General features: G+C 37.9%; 1 protein-coding gene across 1 annotated transcript in view; it reads right to left on the reverse strand.

The window, feature by feature from the left end:
• The window catches only part of KATNAL1 (katanin catalytic subunit A1 like 1), a 37,466-nt gene that overhangs the window by 5,515 nt on the left and 11,823 nt on the right, over positions 1-20,128 (reverse strand). The window contains exons 5-10 of the mRNA XM_081327182.1: positions 19,002-19,129; positions 17,143-17,248; positions 11,241-11,399; positions 10,085-10,211; positions 6,941-7,075; positions 2,774-2,900 (exon numbers count right to left, since the gene is read on the reverse strand). Of these exons, the coding sequence (XP_081183308.1) occupies positions 2,774-2,900; positions 6,941-7,075; positions 10,085-10,211; positions 11,241-11,399; positions 17,143-17,248; positions 19,002-19,129 (782 nt within the window). The remainder of the gene's footprint in view (positions 1-2,773; positions 2,901-6,940; positions 7,076-10,084; positions 10,212-11,240; positions 11,400-17,142; positions 17,249-19,001; positions 19,130-20,128) is intronic.

Below are 20,128 nucleotides of genomic sequence, written 5' to 3' on the forward strand. Positions count from 1 at the left end.
CTCTGTTTAGGCTGGGGGTTTTTTTCTCTTCCATACTGTCAATAATCCAATTTGTGTTCGAATGCAGTGCATCCTGGTCCCCAGTTTAAATGAAGCTACTTGAGGGAAAATATTTTTACTGCATTGTGAACAAGCAGACATCCTATTACTCAGCTAGTACTTAAGTATAGTAGAAGTACAATTAACATAAATGTAAGAAATATATATGTAATGTATTGGGCTTTGTTTGACTTAAGTATATCACGTGGGGTTAATTGCTGTAAGGTTGCTCAAGCAGGGAAGCTGGCTAACGGCTCCCAGCTCCTCAGACAACCCGTCTCCAGCGCCACAATTGGCTGCCACTAGGGCGGCAATAGGTTGCTTTAAACCTATTGACCGCCGCCTAGAGGCCAGGGTATAAATTGCTGCATTCGCAGCCCTGTTTCTCAGTTCAGTCCCTGCTAGGACCATCCAGGTGCTTAGGAAACTCCTTGCAACGCACAAGCTACCGGACGTCGTAGTGTCCGACAATGGGGCCCAATTTACTGCGGCAGAATTTCAGGCTTTCCTGAGGGCAAACCTCATTAGGCATGCGACATCGGCTCCATTTCACCCATCTAGTAATGGTCAAGCCGAATGAATGGTGCGCACCACGAAAGAATCATTGAAATGCATAGTGACTGGGGACTGGCACCACAGACTGGCCGACTTTTTGCTCTGCCAACATTCCACACCGTGCAGAGCAATGGGCAAAAGCCCAGCAGAGCTGCGCTGGGGGAGGCGACTAATCACGAAACTGGACAGGCTGCACCCGGACTGGGTAGCAATTGAGGCCCCTCGCCCAAAACCCCTGAGGGTGCTGCAAGTGGGCAATGGGGTGTGGGCCCAGAACTATGGGCATGGGAACTTGTGGGTGCCAGGGAAAATCACCAAAACATCAGGCCCTCTCTCATACGAAGTGGGCCTAGAGGGCGGGCAAGTTGTTCATCGCCATATTGAGCAACTTAGGAAGCGTTTTCCAGAATGGCCACAAAGCGAGGACTTCGTTCCAGGTCCCATCCACGGACCACAAACCGGCAGCCAGGCCAACCAATCTATAGGCTCTGAGGTCCCAAGCAGTCAGAGCAATAGGGAGCTGGCCATAAGGAGGCAAAGCCCAGGAGTGCAACATGGGGCTCCTGATGGAGAAAGCCAACCAGAACACTACAGCCGCTGTGCTAACTGCACAGAACAATCGGACTCTGGGGTGGGCTGACCAGAGATGGCCAGCCAGAGAATTCGGAGTCAACCAGACTCGCTTGATCTTATGGACCTTGGTCTACCCAACCCGGCGGGCAAGCTGGTAGACCGGGGAGTGCCTGGCTCTCCCAGGCGTTCTACGAGGATTTGCAAGCCTCCTGCGTATCTACAAGATTTTGTTCCAAAATAACTGAGCCATAATGTTGTATGTGTTTTGAATTGCTGCTAGCCAGGAGAGCCTCTGTATTAGCAAGTATGATAATATGTACGTGCATACTATTGTTGTATCTTTGCAACTTGTAATTGCTGTAATCATTCCCTTGTTGTTATAATGTGTGTACATTCTAGGGGGGAGGGATGTAATGTATTGGGCTTTGTTTGACTTAAGTATATCACGTGAGGTTAATTGCTGGAAGGTTGCTCAAGCAGGGAAGCTGGCTAACGGCTCCCAGCTCCTCAGACAACCCGTCTCCAGCACTGCCATTGGCTTCCTCTAGGGCGGCAATAGGTTACTTTAAACCTATTGGCCGTCACCTAAAGGCCAGGGTATAAATTGCTGCATTCGCAGCCCTGTTTCTCAGTTCAGTCCCTGCAACCAATAAACAATGATCTTTGCTGAACTCACTCGCCTCATCTCGTCGATCACGCAACGAACCCAGTATCTAACAATATAGATGACTGAATATCTGTAGCAGAAAATAACACTTTTCCACTAGGTGCATGATATTAAGAAATTTTCTCTTGGAACAAATGGTGGAAGTAGACTAAAACTAATGATTTCAAAGGGAATGATCTTTTTTCTAATCTTGCTAAGTATTTTACTTATCACTCATGTATGAACTTTGACAAAAATATGCCAAATCTTCATTTCCTAGTTCTAAAACATACCACTTGACAAAATGTCAATCTCAACAATTTCAATGACTTTCAGGAGCCATTTTATAATTAATAATATAAAAACAAATTCCTGTTACCAAGATCAAACCATTTGGCTTTAGTTAATCTGATTATTCTTTCATTTTCAACCTTGCAAAGTAGTATGACTAGTAAAAACTGAGTTAACCTATTACTCTTACACAGTTTTTGCAAATATTGAATTTTACAGAATTCTGAATTTTACAGAATTCAACATTTCACTAAATAAAGTAGAATCTGCAGATATATTAAAGATATATTATTTTTAATTGAATCCAACCAATATGTTGGTGAGTTTTGTGTTTCCTCAAAAATATTTTAGAGAGCCCTCAGTTAGAAGAGAAATACAGAGAAATATGAATATACTTCACTAACTGTTCATAATAAGCAAGAATAACACTTGGTAAGCTTGTTCAATTTCCTTTGCGTAGAAAATGAATATCCTAAGAGAATCCCAGATTTTCTGTACCACTTTTATATTATATTAAAAAAAATACTTGTTCCTGTGCAAAAACTGAGAGGGCAGGAATTACTAGAAAAGTATGAAAAATATAAATTTTGAAAGATTCGAAGTTTAGCAATGTTCTTGGAAAAGGCTGTTGTGTATTCTGATTGGTCTAGACAGGAAAAAAAAGGATACCTGCAGACATTAGTGATATCAGCACCAGAGTAGCCTTCAATCTTCTCAGCAATTTCTTCCAGACTAATGTCAGGATCCAGTTCAACTTCCCGGAGATTAATCTTAAGCAGGTCCGCTCTGCCTTTTGCTGTAAAAATAAATGTAATCTGATTAGAGGAAACTGACAAGTCAATATTTCTACCACATCTAAAGTTATAATTTGGTTTTCTCTGGAGAGAAAAGAGCCTCTTGATTAAAGGAATTTTGAAAGCAATTTGTTTAATGGCTCTAGAATTCTCTTCCCTTAATTGGTGCTCTTGAGATACAGGGTTGCTACAGAGGCCACAATGGTTGCATGCTCTAAGAGTCAGTCCCAAATCCAAAGTGAGGAGATTGGAGGGGAGGTTCTAACTCTCTTAAAATTGTGAGGCACTCTTAACCATTTTTTTCAGAAAGAAATAACTGGCAGCTTTGTGGATTTACCTAGAGTTGTCTAAAAACAGGTAAATTCTTTTTTTCCCCTTAAAACTTATTAACAATTAACATTACAGTGGAGTATATGCAGAAAGAAAAGATAGATAACCTTCTTTCATTAGATTATCTAGGAAGCTGGAAAATAGTTATGTGCTGCAAATAATTAATAAGTTTAAACAAGTTGAAGTAAAAATCATCTTCTGTGTTACTATGTGGTAATAATTTGGTGGGATCAGCTCTTTCATCAAAACTATTTTCCAGCATATTTGCTACCAAATGGAATAATTCAAATTTTCCAGTATGTTGCTAATACTTTTCTGGCTGCAACCATTAAGAAAACTAACAACATTTAGTGTATGTTTCAAGGTGACATTTGAATTATTATTTTTAAAAAAAACTTAATAAGGCCAATTTAGGATTTGATATAATGGCCTGTGTGGTGATCTATCTTATTTGACTAAGGTTTTGGACAAGTTTAAAAGATCCCTACATATGATAATATTGCTTTAAATTTTCTCCAAACATGGGACTTTTACCAGAATTTATTATATTAAAATTCTATAAAATTCTTTCATTATGGTTTCCTCAATTTTGGCTGAAAGCAATTTCAATAGTTTTCTATATTATTTGGTTCATCATAAAGTCAAAGATAAATTGGGCTTTTATATTTTACTCTCATATGGTTTTTAACTTATTGAAAATGTTTTATTTTTTTCTAATATACTGTAACTTTTTGAAATTCACCCTTTCTTCTTGTTAGGTGATGAATTTACCTTAACTTCAGCTTCAGCAATTGTTGTTGTATTAGTTTCTGGAACTGGAGTGAACTGTATTTAACACTGAATGAGCCAAACATTCCAAAAACATTTATAATTGCTCCCTATTTTTGAGTTTTTCCCATCATATACATATTCTAAATAATAAAGTTCCTTCTTTTTATCAACACTCTATCTTCATCATAAAATCATGATGAAATATAAAAAGTTGAATCAGTAAAAGATTTCAAGTTTTGAAAATAATCTTAACAAATTATTTCTGAGTAAGTTCCAGTTCTTAATAAATATTTCTGGGGAAAAGAAATGACCTAATTTTCACTGATATTTATACATTCCATTTTTAGTCATGATGTTAAAATTCTTGTGAATTTATCAGCCTAGAAATGTTTTGTAATTAGCATCCTAAAATGGGGAACTCATCAAATTTGCAGACGACACCAAGCTGGCAGGAATTGCCAATGCTCCAGAAGATAGGCTTAAGATACAGAAGGCTCCTGACAGACTTGAACATTGGGTGCTATCTAACAAAATGAAATTTAATGGTGAAAAAAGGAAAGTTCTACATTTAGGCAAGAAAAACCAAATGCACAGGTACAGTACAGGTGGTACCTTGCTCAATAGTAGTAACTGTGAGAGGGATCTCAGAGTCCTAGTGGACAATCACTTAAATATTAGCCAGCAGTGTGCTGCAGCTGTCAAAAAAGGCAACACAGTGCTAGGCTGCATTAACAGAGGGATAGAATCAAGATCACGTGAAGTGTTAATACCATTTTACAATGCCTTAGTAAAGCCACACTTGGAATACTGCATCCAGTTTTGGTCACCATGATGTAAAAAAGATGTTGAGACTCTAGAAAGAGTACAGAGAAGAGCAACAAAGATGATTAGGGGACTGGAGGCTAAAACATAAAAAGAACGGTTGCTGGAATTGGGTATGTCTAGTTTAATGAAGAAAAGGATGACGGGTGACATGATAGCAGTGTTCCAATATTTCAGGGGTTGCCACAAAGAAGAGGGTCTCAAGCTAGTCTCCAAAGCACCTGAAGGCAGGACAAGAAGCAATGGATGGAAATTAATCAAAGAGAGAAGCAACCTAGAAGTAAGAGAAATTTCCTGAGTTAGAACAATTAATCAGTGGAACAACCTGCCTCCAGAAGTCGTGAATGCTCCAACACTGGAAATTTTTAAGAAGAAATTGGACAACCATTTGTCTGAAATGGTATATGGTTTCTTGCCTGAGCAGGGGGTTGGACTAGAAGATCTCCAAGATCCCTTCCAACTCTATTATTATTGTTGTTGTTATTGTTGTTGTTGTTATTTAATATCTGGAATTCCATTGCTACTTTCATTGACATATTTATAGAGAATATTTGAATATTTGTTTTTTTGCCCAGCACATATGCTTATTAACCATTTTCTGCCATTTTTTCCAGCGATATATATGTATGCATCAGGGAGGAAGGTGTTTAAGAAAGAAGTAAGAATTTAAGAAGCAATGACATTTTTACTGCTCCTATTTAACCAAGCAAACATACAGATGAATGAATATATGAATATATAAGAATAATTTATCATCTATGAAAAGGGATACAGAATTCCTCATGCCATCAACAATAACAAATGTGAAATGGGGTAGGGAAATTCACTTCAGAGTCCTTATGTGGAAAATTATGGATTTTTGTTCTTTTTTTGCTTTATAGCTAGTGAAATTAGAGCCAAGACCAGGTGACAAGAGAAGAAATGGTAGGTGGAAAAAAGGCAACAATTATTTAAGCAGTTGTGTTCAGAGATACTTGTGCTGGCCTTGTCATGGACTCATCTAGGTCAGACTGGGTTTTATTGATATTCAGAAGCAATTCAGGATGACCAATCCCAAACTGTCAGACTCATTATCCACTTTCTGCCTGCCGTTTGCTGTGTTTATTTCTAACAGCTATGGAGAAGTTAGAGTTTTCAGATTACATTTTTTATATCCTATTTTAAAGAATACACTGATAAATAGCACAAGGGCTATCAGCCTCTCTGTATATGACCAGGACTTTGACATATTTTTCCAGGTTGCCCAATTCTATATTCTTAAGGTAAAAAAATAAGGGAACGATGCACTTGTTTTAGCTTCTCATTGTTTCCTACTTGAAACACTCTTAGGGGCATTTTTTTCATTAGAACCTAAGGAGAACATTTCAATGGAATGTAAAGCTTTTTGTCCAAACCTTGAAACAAACTGCTTTTTTTTCATTAAATGCACACCCTAGCAAGCAGGAAAAATAATACATCAAGATTAAGACAGTCCTCCTTTCCACCAAATTTCATTAAAACCACTGTCACACTGTGTTCTTATTTAGAGTCAAGTGGTAAAAAGCAGGTAGTATACTACCCTAAATCAAGAGAAGAGACAGTTTAAAAGCAAACCTACGATGATACAGAATCTTGAAGTTAATAGCAGTTCTGACTGACAACCTGGAGAGTCATTCTACAATGAGATTCCTCAAGCAGGGAACAATGAAGAGCTCAAAATCTAGTCATAAAGTTCAGGCAGAAGATTTACAACATGGCAAGCTTGAAAGTTAAAATTAATGGCCTTACTTTTTTCTATTCAGCAATAGACACATAGGAAAATTCATTGGCAGTAATTCTTTAAAGAAGTCTACAAGGCTCAATCTATGCTCATTTAAGGAATGCCTGTTAAACATTCAAAAAGTTTACAAGTTCATTAAAAAGCTTGATCCCCCTCATTGAGTCTACACTGAAAGACTGCTACAGCTGTTTCATTCTGCAATCGCCAGCAACTTTTTACTTTTTTTCTCCAATGATCAAGATAATTATTAAAGCCTGAAAATCCAGTGTTGTTGCATAAATTTCAATGGGTTCTTTAACAGCTCCCCAGGAAGTGTCAAATAACAAGTGCCAGACAAGCACATTTAAAAAGGAAACCCACCTGTTGGCAAAGGTATATAAACTCTTTTTTCAAGCCTCCTTCTCAAAGCTTCATCAATATCCCACGGAAAATTTGTAGCAGCAAGCACCATCACCATTCTTGAAGGATCATCATTCTCCAGAGCTCCACCTACACCTAAAGGAGCAATAATAGAGCTAGAGCACATAGTGCATTTCTATTGTTGTTCACATTAATTTGAGGTTTTACATGCACTATACTGTGCTCTGAATCTTGGAAGCAAAAGATGTCACATCTTAGTTTCAGAAACATCACATAATGTAGGGGGGAAAATGAATGATAGACCCCATATATTTAGAAAGGGCAAAGAAAACTCAGAGGCCAATCCTAAATACAGTAGGAAAGAAAGAGACATCCGGTAATATATATTTCTGTCAAAGCTTTATTATTTCATACACCGTGTACATTTTTTCCTGCCTTTTCAAGCTGTTTTTAATGCTTTCTGGTTGTAGACATAGCTCACTGGGTGACTTTGAGGTAGACTCTCTCTCTCAGTCCAACCTACTATATAGGGTTGTTGTGGGGAAAATGGAAGGAGGAAGTAGTATAATCAGTGGAACAGTCTGCCTTCAGAAGTTGTGGCTACTCCATCACTGGAGATTTTTAATAAAGAAATTGGACAACCATTTGTCTGAAATGTTGTTAAGGTCTCCTTTGTAAGCAGGGGATTGAATTAAAAGACCTCCAATGTGCCTTCCAACTCCGTTATTCTGTTATTATGCCCCAAGTTACTTATAAATTATGCCCAGTGAAGATGCAACGTATTTTCATGTATGGTGGACTTGTAAAAAGGTTAAAGCTTTTTGGATTAAAATTTGGTGGAATATGCAAAAGATATTTAAGAAAAGGATAAAGTTTTGTCCGCAACTGTTTTTACTGGGCATTATTACGGATACTACTGTTGTGGACACTAAGTTGATGTTGAACTTAATTACGGCAGCGAGACTTTTAGTAGCACAATATTGGAAGAAGGAAGAACTGCCGACTATAGAAGAATGGACTTTAAAAGTTTCCAACCTGGCGGAAATGGCAAAGATTTCAGCGTATTTGAAAGACCAGTCGCAACAGAGATATATTGTGGAGTGGAGAAGATGGATTGATTATATTCAGAATAAATATGGGACTAAAAAGTTTAACTCAGCATTTGAATAAGTATTGATGTGATATTTATATTGCTTGTAGTTAGTTTATAAGAGTTAAAGTGTGATAGATTTAATAGTTTATTGTTGTTTGCATAAGGTAGATTATGATTGTTTGTATTTTTATACCCTGTATTGAGCTCTGGGAAGTCGGGGAGGGGGGAGGGGGAAGGGAGGGAGGTGTTGGGGAGGGTTGGGGAGAGGGGACGGGGTGGGGAGGGGTTTTGCTTTGTTAAAAAATGTATTGTAAAACTTTTCAATAAAAAAATAAATTATGCCCCAAGTTACTTATAAATAATAAAGGTGGGATAAAAATCTAAATAAAGAAAATAACAGGGAAAATATGTGCAACAGTCTGAGCTGATGTACTTGAAATGCCCTGGATCTGAGAAAGATGGGAGCAAAATCCACCCTCATTTGAAAACAGCCCTACCAACTGCAAGCAGATGGAACTGGCAGCAGATTTTCCACTGAAGAATTTTTTGTTGTCCTTATTCCCTAATGGCCAGGATGGTGTTGTTTTGCACAATCAACCCATCGGTATCCTTTTGCAGTCTAACTTATGTTCAAAAAGCCACTGTAACTGTCATTATCTATTTTTGGAACAAAAAAGTCATCATGAATTATTATATGATGTTAAAACCTTAAAAAAACTAGTATGTGACAAATATCAGAATTTGTCTCAAAACCACCTTAAGAACTGTAATATTAACTTTCAGCAAAATGCAAGTAATGATTGAAAATGTGTGATTAAATCATTTGTGATTTCTAAAAAAAAAATCATACGAGCATCAGAGCAGCTCACAAAAGTAAACATGTCCATTATCCATCCCTTTCTCTTCCATCTCCAATCTGATCTTCAGAGCAAGCTCTTGAGGCATAAGAAAAATTAACTGCACACTTTCTGCATCATGTTCACTGCAGTCTTTATGATTTTCATGCATACTTTATATATCATTTTTCAAATTTCTCTAAAACTGTATATGGGTCTTCATTTTTCTAACTTCTGTCTGCATTGATTTATTTATATCATTCAAGACTGGAATTCCAGGTGTCAAGCACTAACCCAATCTCAGCCACCATGCCTTTTGACCACTGTCCAGTATACTTAAAAGAACAATGGGCAACCTGGGGGAGGAGGGGAATATGTGAGTTTTTTGGAGCTCCTGAGGGCCCTCCACATTATGTCCGCAAATCTGTATTTGTTGGGATGGACATAAAATCCTGATACCTGCTTGTGCTCCTAATAGCAAAACATTGATATATAATTCAAAACTTAAATAACAATAGTGTAAGAGCTAAAATATAAGTAGTCCTCGGGTTACAAACACTCATTTAGCAAATATTCCAAGTTACAAAGGTGCTGAAAGAGGGAGACTTTTGACAGGACCCTGAAGTTCTGGCCATCGCAGTAGCCCTGTGGTCACATGACTGTGCTTTGGATGCTTGACAACCAGCTTGCAATTACGACTGCAGCATCCCACAGTCTCATGATCTCCTTTTTCAACCTTCCCACAACAAAAACAATGGGGGAGCCAGCAGGATCTTATATCAGATTATACCAGATTATATCAGGTCAGGGACATTGGAAGGTGAACTGCTGGGGGGGGGGAAGAGGGGCTTGAGGGTTGGTACTGTCTCTGGATGGCTGTTCGGTTAAATTGGATTCTGAGGGGTTCATATGCTGGTTGTGGATCAATATGTCTATTGATGGAATTGCTTGTAGAAAGCCAGGCTTCGATGAATGACATTTGCAGCCCCATTTCTTCAGGGGACTCCAAATTCCTACAGTTCTCAGAATCTCCAAAGGTCAGTTTTTTAAAAATGGTCTCTCGATGCACAAGTCGCCTGAACCAAGTTTAAAGGATGACCCTATGGAACTTTCCCTTTAAAGTCCTTCCCTCCTTCACTAGGTCTATTCTACAACAATGTATAAAACAAGAAAAAGACCCCCCCCCACAATGCAGGCAGAACAAACCCTATTTACCATCCATCTGAACCAGCAGCTCTGACTTGACTCGGCGGCTTGCCTCGTGTTCATCCGCAGTGCCTCTGCGACTACAAATAGAGTCTATTTCATCAATGAAAATGGTCGTAGGCGCATAAAACTTGGCCTTAAAACAAAGACAAATATTTCTTATGTGACATAGAGATTCATAAGTTTTTTTAAAAAAATCATATACAATACCCTCAGCGTTACAGTCATGTTTAACAAAGATAGATACCAATAAATTTTCTTAAAGACCCTATATGTTTCTGGCTCTCTACATGGGGCTGCCCTTGAGGACCACTCGGAGGCTTCAACTGGTGCAGAATGCGGCCGCGCGAGTTGTGATGGGGGTCTCCCGATACTCCCACGTAACACCTCTACTCCGCGAGCTGCATTGGCTTCCGGTTGCCCTCCGGGTGAAATTCAAGGTGCTGGTGATGACCTATAAAGCCCTACATGGCTTGGGTCCGGGATATATGAGGGAACACCTGCTGCCCGCATCAAGTTCCCTTCGTCCAGTGCGCTCCCACAGGGAGGGTCTTCTCAGGGTGCCACCGGTAAGAGATTGCCGGCGGGTAACACCCAGGGATAGGGCCTTCTCAGTGGGGGCGCCTGCCCTTTGGAACCAGCTGCCAGTGGAGCTGAGGACTGCCCCCGACCTCCGTTCATTCCGCCAGGGCCTGAAGACCTGGCTCTTCGAGCTCTCTGGCCCAGGCTGAGGATTAATTTATTTTAATTGGGGTTTTATTTATACAGGGATAAATTTAATCTTTTTTAAACTTGGTTTTTAACTTTTGTATTTTTGGTTTTTAATTACCCTGTAAACCGCCCTGAGTCCTCCGGGAAAGGGCGGTATATAAATGTAATAAAATAAATAAATAATAAATAAATCGAGACAGTTGTGAATTTAAGGAATGTCCTACAGATGCACAAAAACAAATAGTATACCAAGCTAAGACATAGATATGCAGGAAATAGTTGATGTTGTCCATTTAAACCATCAACCCCAAACCAATTCAATGTGGACATTTATAGTATAATACACTCATTGTAAGGTACACTGACTGACCTGAAATCATTTTACGAAGAAAAGGAGCCAAGAACAAATTATGCAAATAAGAGTAATATATCTGAGGGAATCAACAATACCTACCATTTCAAACAGCAAACGAACTAATTTTTCAGACTCGCCTCGATATTTTGATGTGAGAGTAGAGGAAGACACATTGAAAAATGTAGTTCCACATTCTGTAGCGACAGCTTTTGCTAGCATGGTTTTACCAGTCCCAGGTGGGCCAACCATAAGCACTCCCTGAAATTAAAATCCAAACAATTGAAGAAACCACAAGCCCGATGCAGGCATATAACAACATAATACAATTAAATTAATCTAAACATAACTTAGATTGTGGATCCTCAGACTTAGGCTTTCTCAAACAATGATGTGATGAGGCTTGACTATATACAAATTCTGTATATCCTGGATCTCTTGGCAGCCGTGGTAGGTACCCTTCTGGACTGCCTGCAGGGACTGGAAGTAAGAGGCAGTTTTGCAGTGGTTCTCCTCCTTCCTATGTCACCAGTTGGTATTGGTGGGAAGGGAGAGGTCCAGTCCTAAGCCCCTTTAATGTTGAACACCTCTACCAAAACTGATGGGTGGAGCCATCCAATGGCATGGAGGTCAACATTCAACAGCAAATTATATCCAGTAACGATACCCAGCTGATGTCATCACAGTCCTTACCCAGTGCCTAGAGGCTGTGAGGGTCTGGAGACTGTGCTTCTTTTTGGGTGCAATACAAGGTATTTTTAAAGCCCTTTATGACCCAGGGCCAGGTTATTTGAGGAACTGCCTCTTTTTGAGGATATACGCCTGTCTCACTAGATTGGATAAAGTGGGCATACTCCAGGTCCTTTCCCTTAAATGTTGCCTTTTACTGCAGCAGTCCCCAACCTTTCCGGCTTGGAAGACCAGCAGGGGGGAAAGAGTATGGTTCTGTCTGAGCAGCAGGCATGCACGTGCGCAACTCCATTTGCGTAAGCAGCGGGCATGTGTGCCAGTTGCTTGCTCAAGTGGAGCTGCGCTCGCACGCTGCTTGTGCGGCCCAGTTCCAAACAGGCTGCAACCCCGCGGCCTGGGGTTGGGGACTCCAGCTTTAGTGAACCTAGGAAGCATGTCATAGCAGCCCCTGCCAGTGAACACCCATCCCTTTGAGATCTGGCAGGATTCCCTCCCACTTAACCTTCCAGAAAGCCATTAAGAGGTGGCTTTAACTCCAAGCATTGAGATAGCAAGGGTAGAGCCCAGGAGATTACATTGCGAGATGAATGTAATTATTGGACCAGGTGTTATGATTTTTCTTCTTTATGTTGTATTATTTTTATTGTATTTCTATTACTTTGTTAGCAACTCAAGAGTTGTGTCTCGCAAAATGGGCAACTATATAAAAATCACTCATTCACTCCTGGATCCTGGTGTTTCCATTTGCCTTGTGAGCAGTTAAAGATAATTATACATTGGACCAAATGGAATTTCTCTGATTATTACTGCTCACAGAAAGAACTGCTTGCATATTTTCAACAATTTAATTCATTTACAACACATCTTTCTATAAAAATTGAATGTTTCAAATATGTTTCTCCAGCATTGCAACCATATTATGTTTAATTTATATTTATTTTTTATCCCACCTTTATTTTATAAATAATTCAAGGCGGCAAACAAATCGCTATTCCTTCCTTTTCCTATTTTCCCCACAAGAGCCCTATGAGGTGGGTTGAGCTGAGAGAGGTGTGATTGGTCCAAAATCATCCAGCTGGCTTTCATGTCTAAGATGGGGCTAGAATTCATTCTCCTGGTTTCTAGCCTGGTGTCTTAGCCACCAGACCAATTGGACTAAGCATTAGACAAAACATAATACTTTTTATCTACTTGTTAATACAAGAAATGGATGTGCTAAACAAAAATGAGAATCTGAAGCCTTGAAATGGGAGAGAAAGCTGCCTCATTTGACCTGGCAGTTTCTAAATTTTACAGACCTCTTTCTTCAGACGTCGAACTATATGCACTTTATAATTTTAAAAGAAATGTCAACTAAAATCCTATTTCTGCACTGGCTGCCCTCCTGTCAGGCAAGATCCCTACTCAGACTCCCAATTTTGTTTACATAAAATGGGACAGAGAAAAATTTGGATAAATTCCTTAAATCCCTGAGGTATCTATTTCTTGATCTGGTCAACCCAAAGAGCAAATTACATCCTTCTGTCTACTGCTCTAACCATAATCCTTAAAGTTTTGCTGTTCTGACTGTGCAAGGTAAATTTTCCATCTTGGTCTGTTGTGAATGAGCGTTTCATGATCTTTTATCTTTTTTCATTCATACTGTTCATCAATGCATAGTCAGAGCTGTTGAAAAGTTACATATAATTCATGAAGCAAAGGTTAACTGCTTCTGTGCAAAACCAGGTTCTTAATTAAAGACATTACATTATTTCATAAGAAGAAAGCAATGAATAAAGACAATACACACTTATCAGTTTTGCTACTGTTACTGAGTACCTTTTATCCACCTGAAAATTACTATCAAAAGATTTCTAAAGAAAAATTGTACTTTTAGGATAATCAGATTAACACCAGACATCAAAATGAAGTTTATACCATTATTGGCTTACATATTTTCACAATAAAACAGTTAATTAAAACTAAAATGAACACATTTTGCAAAATGTGTACTTCCTTTGAATTATAAAAATAAATCTGACAAAATACAACTATTCAAAAACCATGTCCATAATATGTTGGATTCTCCACAAGAAACTCCTAAGCCATTATCCTTCACAACAAGCAAAAATTAACCACCGACGCTATGTCTACCCTGGAACCCAATCTACATCAGGACTTTGCCAAATCAAGGCAACAAAGCTATACCACAGTGCTTGCATTCTGGAAGAAAAATAAGGGGAAAAATTTCCAAGCATTTATTCCAGGGGTATCAAACTGCCAGCCGATGGGCCAGACACATCAAAAGGAAACCGCGCCCACCCCATTGTCGGCAATGGGGGGAAAGTTCCGATACGTCGCATGACATCACATGACGTCGCGAGTTTGACGTGTCTGATCTATTCAAACCATTCACCATAATGAGAAGGTTCCACTGATCTACCAGAACATCTGTCCAGTCATATGCTCAGCCAAGCTGAAGATTTTTCTCCACTTCAGACATAAGAAATACTTTCAAAGCAAGAAACAAGACATTTTATCATATTCCTCATATCCTGGGAAAGCAGACAACTGCAGATCACTTCAAATGCCAAATACATTTTTAAAAAACACACAGATGTATGTTTATATCATAATTCACGTCAACACAACACAAAACACAACATGCTTTGCTACTGGACTGTGTGCCCTTGTATTCACTCATAATAACTTCACCTTTGGCATAACATGTAACTGCAGATTAGTGGCAAAACTATTAGACGCATGCCTAGCTCCCAGATATTCAAACATCTTCATAGCTACCTAGAACAACACTTTCTCAATTCTTATTCTTCAAATAAATCCTTTATGTGAGATTCCTTGATGACATTTAATTTTCTGGATCTATGAAAATGAGTATCTTGTTAAATTCCTTCATTGTTTCAACAGCTTCCACACCACAATAGTTTTCATCCTCAATCTATCTACAGAACAAGCCCACTTCCATGATATCATGGCAAAACTAGAAATTGGGCACATAAACATCAGGTTATACAGGAAGTCTATAGATTTCCATGCATACTGTATGCTTCAGTTTCCATTCAGAATACATCAAATATATCATCTATAATTATATCCTTACAACCACATTTGTTTTAAATCAAAACAGGAGCCTACCTAACTACTTAAGCTTAAGTGGAGGTAAGTTGCATTTGCTTTGATTTAGTGAAATGACCTTCATAGGCTTATTAACTAGAGGTAGAATTAATTACTTTACAGGTCACACTGTATGTTCACTCTGATACATCTCGGATACAACAGAGATCTCTAGAAGCTTGGCCTGCTGGAGATGCCCATTACAGAATCAGATAATAAAGCAGTAATTTTAAAAGCCTGAAAATTAGACTGGCAGGTGTCTGGGAAATGAATGGTAGCTACATCTAAAACAAGGTTGTTTGGCTAACATTGTCTAAAATGAAAGATATTCAGTGAAGCAATAATTCAATCTAAAATCAAAATATTGGGGGAGAGGAATATGCAGCCACAAAATTAAAGCTTTCAAAAAAATATCCAGTTTTCTTAAGAAAATTACTAATTAATAATAACCATATTCCCAACCATATTCTTCATTTCAACAGAAGACAAGATACTGAAATTGTTCCAATAAAAACATTTGAGCCATGATATGTCCCATAATTTCAGCCACCTCTACAAACTTGTACTCCCCAAATAAAATCAAACGTGAGCAATGTAAAAGGTTTGCAAATTCATCTGCAGTAAAGATATATTTTAGAAATGGTTTGGGGGAAGGGTATTAGGACATTTTACTTGGAATAAATCCACTGAATGAGATTTGCTAGGTAAATAGCAATGGAGAAGCTGTTAATACTATTACAGCAACAAGATAATCTGATGTTATCTTAGAAACAGCCATTCTGGTGACCTTATCATATGACTTCTACCCGGGCCATCACACAGCTCCATTATGTGTAGTAATCAAGACATCTTCACTTATGGTTTAGTCATCTCTTGCTTGGACCTGTGCAAGCACTTTACATGGGCTATTCTTAAAGAATATTTGGAAGTTACAGATGATTCAGAATGCAGCAACTTGAGTAGTCACGGGCATACCTTAATTCAGTCATATAATCCCACTACTTTGGGATTCGATTTTAGATGCAATTTCAGGTTCTGGTTGACACCTTTAAAGCCTTGTATAACTCAGGACCAGGTATCTTTGGGACCACCTAAATATCTACTCATCCAATAATATTTCTATGTGTGCATTCTGGGAATGTCATCAAAAGACATCATGAAGTGAGCTTTGTCAATTGCTGCCCATTCTATACAACACCATTCCCCCTGAAATTCAAAAAGAAAAGAAAAGAAAAAAAAAGCAAAAAAATAGTTTTGGAGTTTTAAGAAGGCTATTAAAAAGTGGATTTTCCAGCAGAGAGCTGGGTTATCCTAATGATATTCCCTTTGGTTTTGGAGTATTTGTTCAGTACAATTGATATTTCTAGAGTTTATATCTACATACATATTCTGATTTTTGTATTGTAATTTTGTTAGTTTTAACTTGATTTACAGAGGCCATACATGATGTTCACAGGCATCAGTAACTACTGTAGAATGAAATAAGCACAGCAAATAAATAAATGAACAAAATGCTAACCTTATGTCCTGTAAAGGAGGAACAAGAGCCTCAAACAGATCTTCTACGATGGTTTTGTATCATCTGATAACACCCAATAAGTAAATTCTTTATGTCAAAAGAGGTACTCCTCGACTTACAACCATAATTGAGCTCAGAATTACAGTTGTAAGTCATATGGGTCATCAAGTGACCAACTCCATTTTACAAACAATTTTTCCAGTGGTCCTTAAGTGAATCATCATGGTCGTTAAGTGAATATGTGTCTGTTAAGCAAACACGTCTGCAATGGGCAGATTTTTTGTTTTTTGTTTTGCTGGAAACCAGAAGCAAACACCATTTTCCAGCAAAAAAAACCCCATAATTCAAGGTCATTTGATGACAGGACACAGCAAACAAGCCATAAATGTGAGACAGCTGCCGAATGTTCAAAATAAGAATATATGTCTGTGGGGAGGAAAGAATTAGAACTTCAGCTCCAGATTGTAAGTCCCTTTTTTTGGATCCCTGGTAACTTTGAACATTCACTAAGAAGTCAAGGCCTCTCTATATGGAACATTTCATTTCCTTTTTTTAAAGTAATAGAAAATATCACATTTAATAAATGTTTGAATAAAAATGTTTGAATATATACTACAATGTTATACATGAGTATATCTTGATAAGGACAACACAGAGATATAGTAGCTGGAGGGTTCTTACTTTCCAAGGTCTTCTGATTCCTTTGAAAAAATCTGGCATCCATAGTGGAAGAACAACTGCTTCTCTTAATAATTTTTTGGCTTCTTCTAAATCTGCGATATCATCCCTATGGAAAATAAAATTCAGATTTAGAAGAATATCTCTCGTTTTCCCAACAACAAATATATAAATAAATGTTAAGTGCTTGCACTTTATTGATAAAATATATGATGACAAGTTCTTGCACAGGATGCTAGTACAATTCATTGTTCTGAAAAATGACCTTACATTTAAAAGACATGCGGAAAATGACTTGCAGCTAATCGCAGAACAGAATGTTCAGTTTAAAAATAGGTTTCTTGAAAACATGATTATCAAGGCAACACCTAAAAAGCTTTTCAGCATTGTTGCACATTTTAATGAGTGTCTGTAATGAGCCTTTTGTTCGTGGTACTATTTAGACAAGAAGGGTGCTTCATAAGCAAAATAGCACTCACAATTAGCTCAAGAAGCTTTTCTGCTGTAACAGAACTGGAATGAACAACTCTAGTCTGATATGGGTCCGCCATACAGACTTGCTTCCTGTCTGTTTTCAACCATCTAGATTTGGCTACAGTCTCCAAACTCTAGTCTAGGGCGACACTCAAAGCTGACCCATCTACTGAGCACTTGAAACACCTATCTCAAGTATCTCCTTAGTCTTTCAGTAATTCTCTGTTTTAGTCATAATAGTTATTTTAGTCAAGGACAGGAAATCTGCATACATCTGCAGCCCAGTACCCCAATAAATGAGTACAGTAAACTGGCAATGGTTTTGCAGATTAGAGACAATTAAGAATATATTGTTATTTTAAGGACAGGCAGAATGAATAGGAGGAAACCCTGGATCACATTCAGAATTTCAAATGACAGAATAGCTACTTTTCAGTGAGCTCCTTAAAACACTATAAAGTCCAGTTCTCTGTGATCCACAATATGGGAAATGATAATGAAAGATAAAGATTTTAGGAGCTCACATAACTTATCTGCTAACTTAGAATCGTAATAGCTGCTAAAATAACTTGAGAATTAAAGCTATTTCTGGAAATCCTATTTAAGCTATTTTCAACACTTTTCCAGTTTCAAATGTTTATGATCCCATCTAGACTTAACAGTAATTATTGTACTATTATGGGTGCCTTGTGAGGAGCTATAATGCTTTAAAGCTAATGTATCTCCATATGGTGTCTGTAACTTTCAGATTTCTCCAAGTAGGTATTTATAGCTATATAAACAGCTTCTAACAGCACAATCTTTCATAAAACAATATGCAATAACACATTTAAAATTTAACATAATCATATTTTATGTAATGATATAGAAATTTTTTGGTAATTATCAGTTTTCCAAATCTAAAAATTCTATTATACATGCTTCTCTTATTAAAAAAGCAAGATTTTCAGGATAACATATTCTCAATATACAAACTGCCCAAAGGATTTTAGCTGATAATAGACTATTCCTCTTTGATCTTCTCCTGACAATAATTTGCTATGAATTAGCACTCTTAAATTATTTTAAACGTCATGCACCTATGAGATATTATTCTATCCTTTAAAACAGAAAAAGTACTGCAAAGATATCTAAAGTGTTATCCAAAATAACTCCAGATATGAAAGTTATTATTAAGTTATTATTATACTCTGTTTATTGTTCTGCAACCATCTAATCCATCAAGCCTTACAAAACCATTAATTTATAATGTGCAAAATATCTCTGAGTTTTTCTTAATATCAGCATACTACAAATTAACCACAATAATTACCCACATGTCGACATTTTCTGGATATATATCCACAATAAATATTAATATATCTCATTTTACAAAAGAATAACTATACCAATGAATACTTAGATTTCTTGACACAATGTCTCTCTCAAGAGCTTCAACCAAATCTTTATCATATCCTGTTCCATCAAATTTCTGAATTTCACTGTCACCACAACCATCCTGGGGGACCTTCTTTCCCTGGATAAAGGAGTTAGAAGTATGTAAGTATACATCTATATTTCTTTTTCTTCTCTTAAACAATTATCTGGGTTCTATTCAGATAAATTTGATGAATTGTAGTTGTGGGATGAAGGAACCAAAACCAGTAACTAGCCATCATAAATACCCAGGATTTCCAATATTATCTTTCATGAAAAATGGAAATTTAAAAGGAGATCTGAAGGCCAGATGACCATTGTGGGAGAGAGAGAATAAGTGGCACTCAGGAGTTGTTTAGATATACCCAGCTTAATCAGAACAGAACAGAATTATTTTTCTTTTTTCTTCTGGGGACTTCCATTTCCTTTGAGTTAGTTTAAAAACATAAATGTCTGCTATATGGAAGATTGGATCCACCCAACATTGGCAAATACGGAAGGAAGGAAGGAAGGAAGGAAGGAAGGAAGGAAGGAAGGAAGGAAGGGAGGGAGGGAGGGAGGGAGGGAGGGAGGGAGGGAGGGAGGGAGGGAGGGAGGGATAAAGTTTGGTAAAGTAGCTAAATGATAAAGCGCTGGCCCTACCCCCACCCCCACCCTGTCTGTGACACCATCTAAGTGCAGGATTAAGAGTGCAGATACTTTCTGGCTTACCCACTCTGAGAGCAGTCCCAATTTCTTCTCAATCTAGAGCCAATGGCCTTAGTATCTGTGATGAACCAGTGAACATCACAACTTTACAATTTGTGCCTATACCTGGCTGAATCTGACAAACTGCTGCCCTAATTCAAACAGCTGCTCTCTCGGCGTGTGTAATGAGTGTGCTGTTTTTTTATTGTTCTGGACTACACTCAAGGTGGCACCCTTCCTCTCTTTTCTTTCTTGTCTACTGCTCCTCTGTTTAGTCTGCTTTACCGCATGTCATTATCATAAAAAAAATGGGCAGAGAGCAATGCCTCCTTCTGTTGACCTTGGTCTCACCAGTAAGATAAGCCTGTAAGGCTTATTCTTTCCTTTATAAAGTGTTCTTGTGAGTTACAGA

The sequence above is a fragment of the Vipera berus genome (genome assembly GCF_964194415.1).
Source record: "Vipera berus genome assembly, chromosome: 4".
Taxonomy (NCBI): Eukaryota; Metazoa; Chordata; class Lepidosauria; order Squamata; family Viperidae; genus Vipera; species Vipera berus.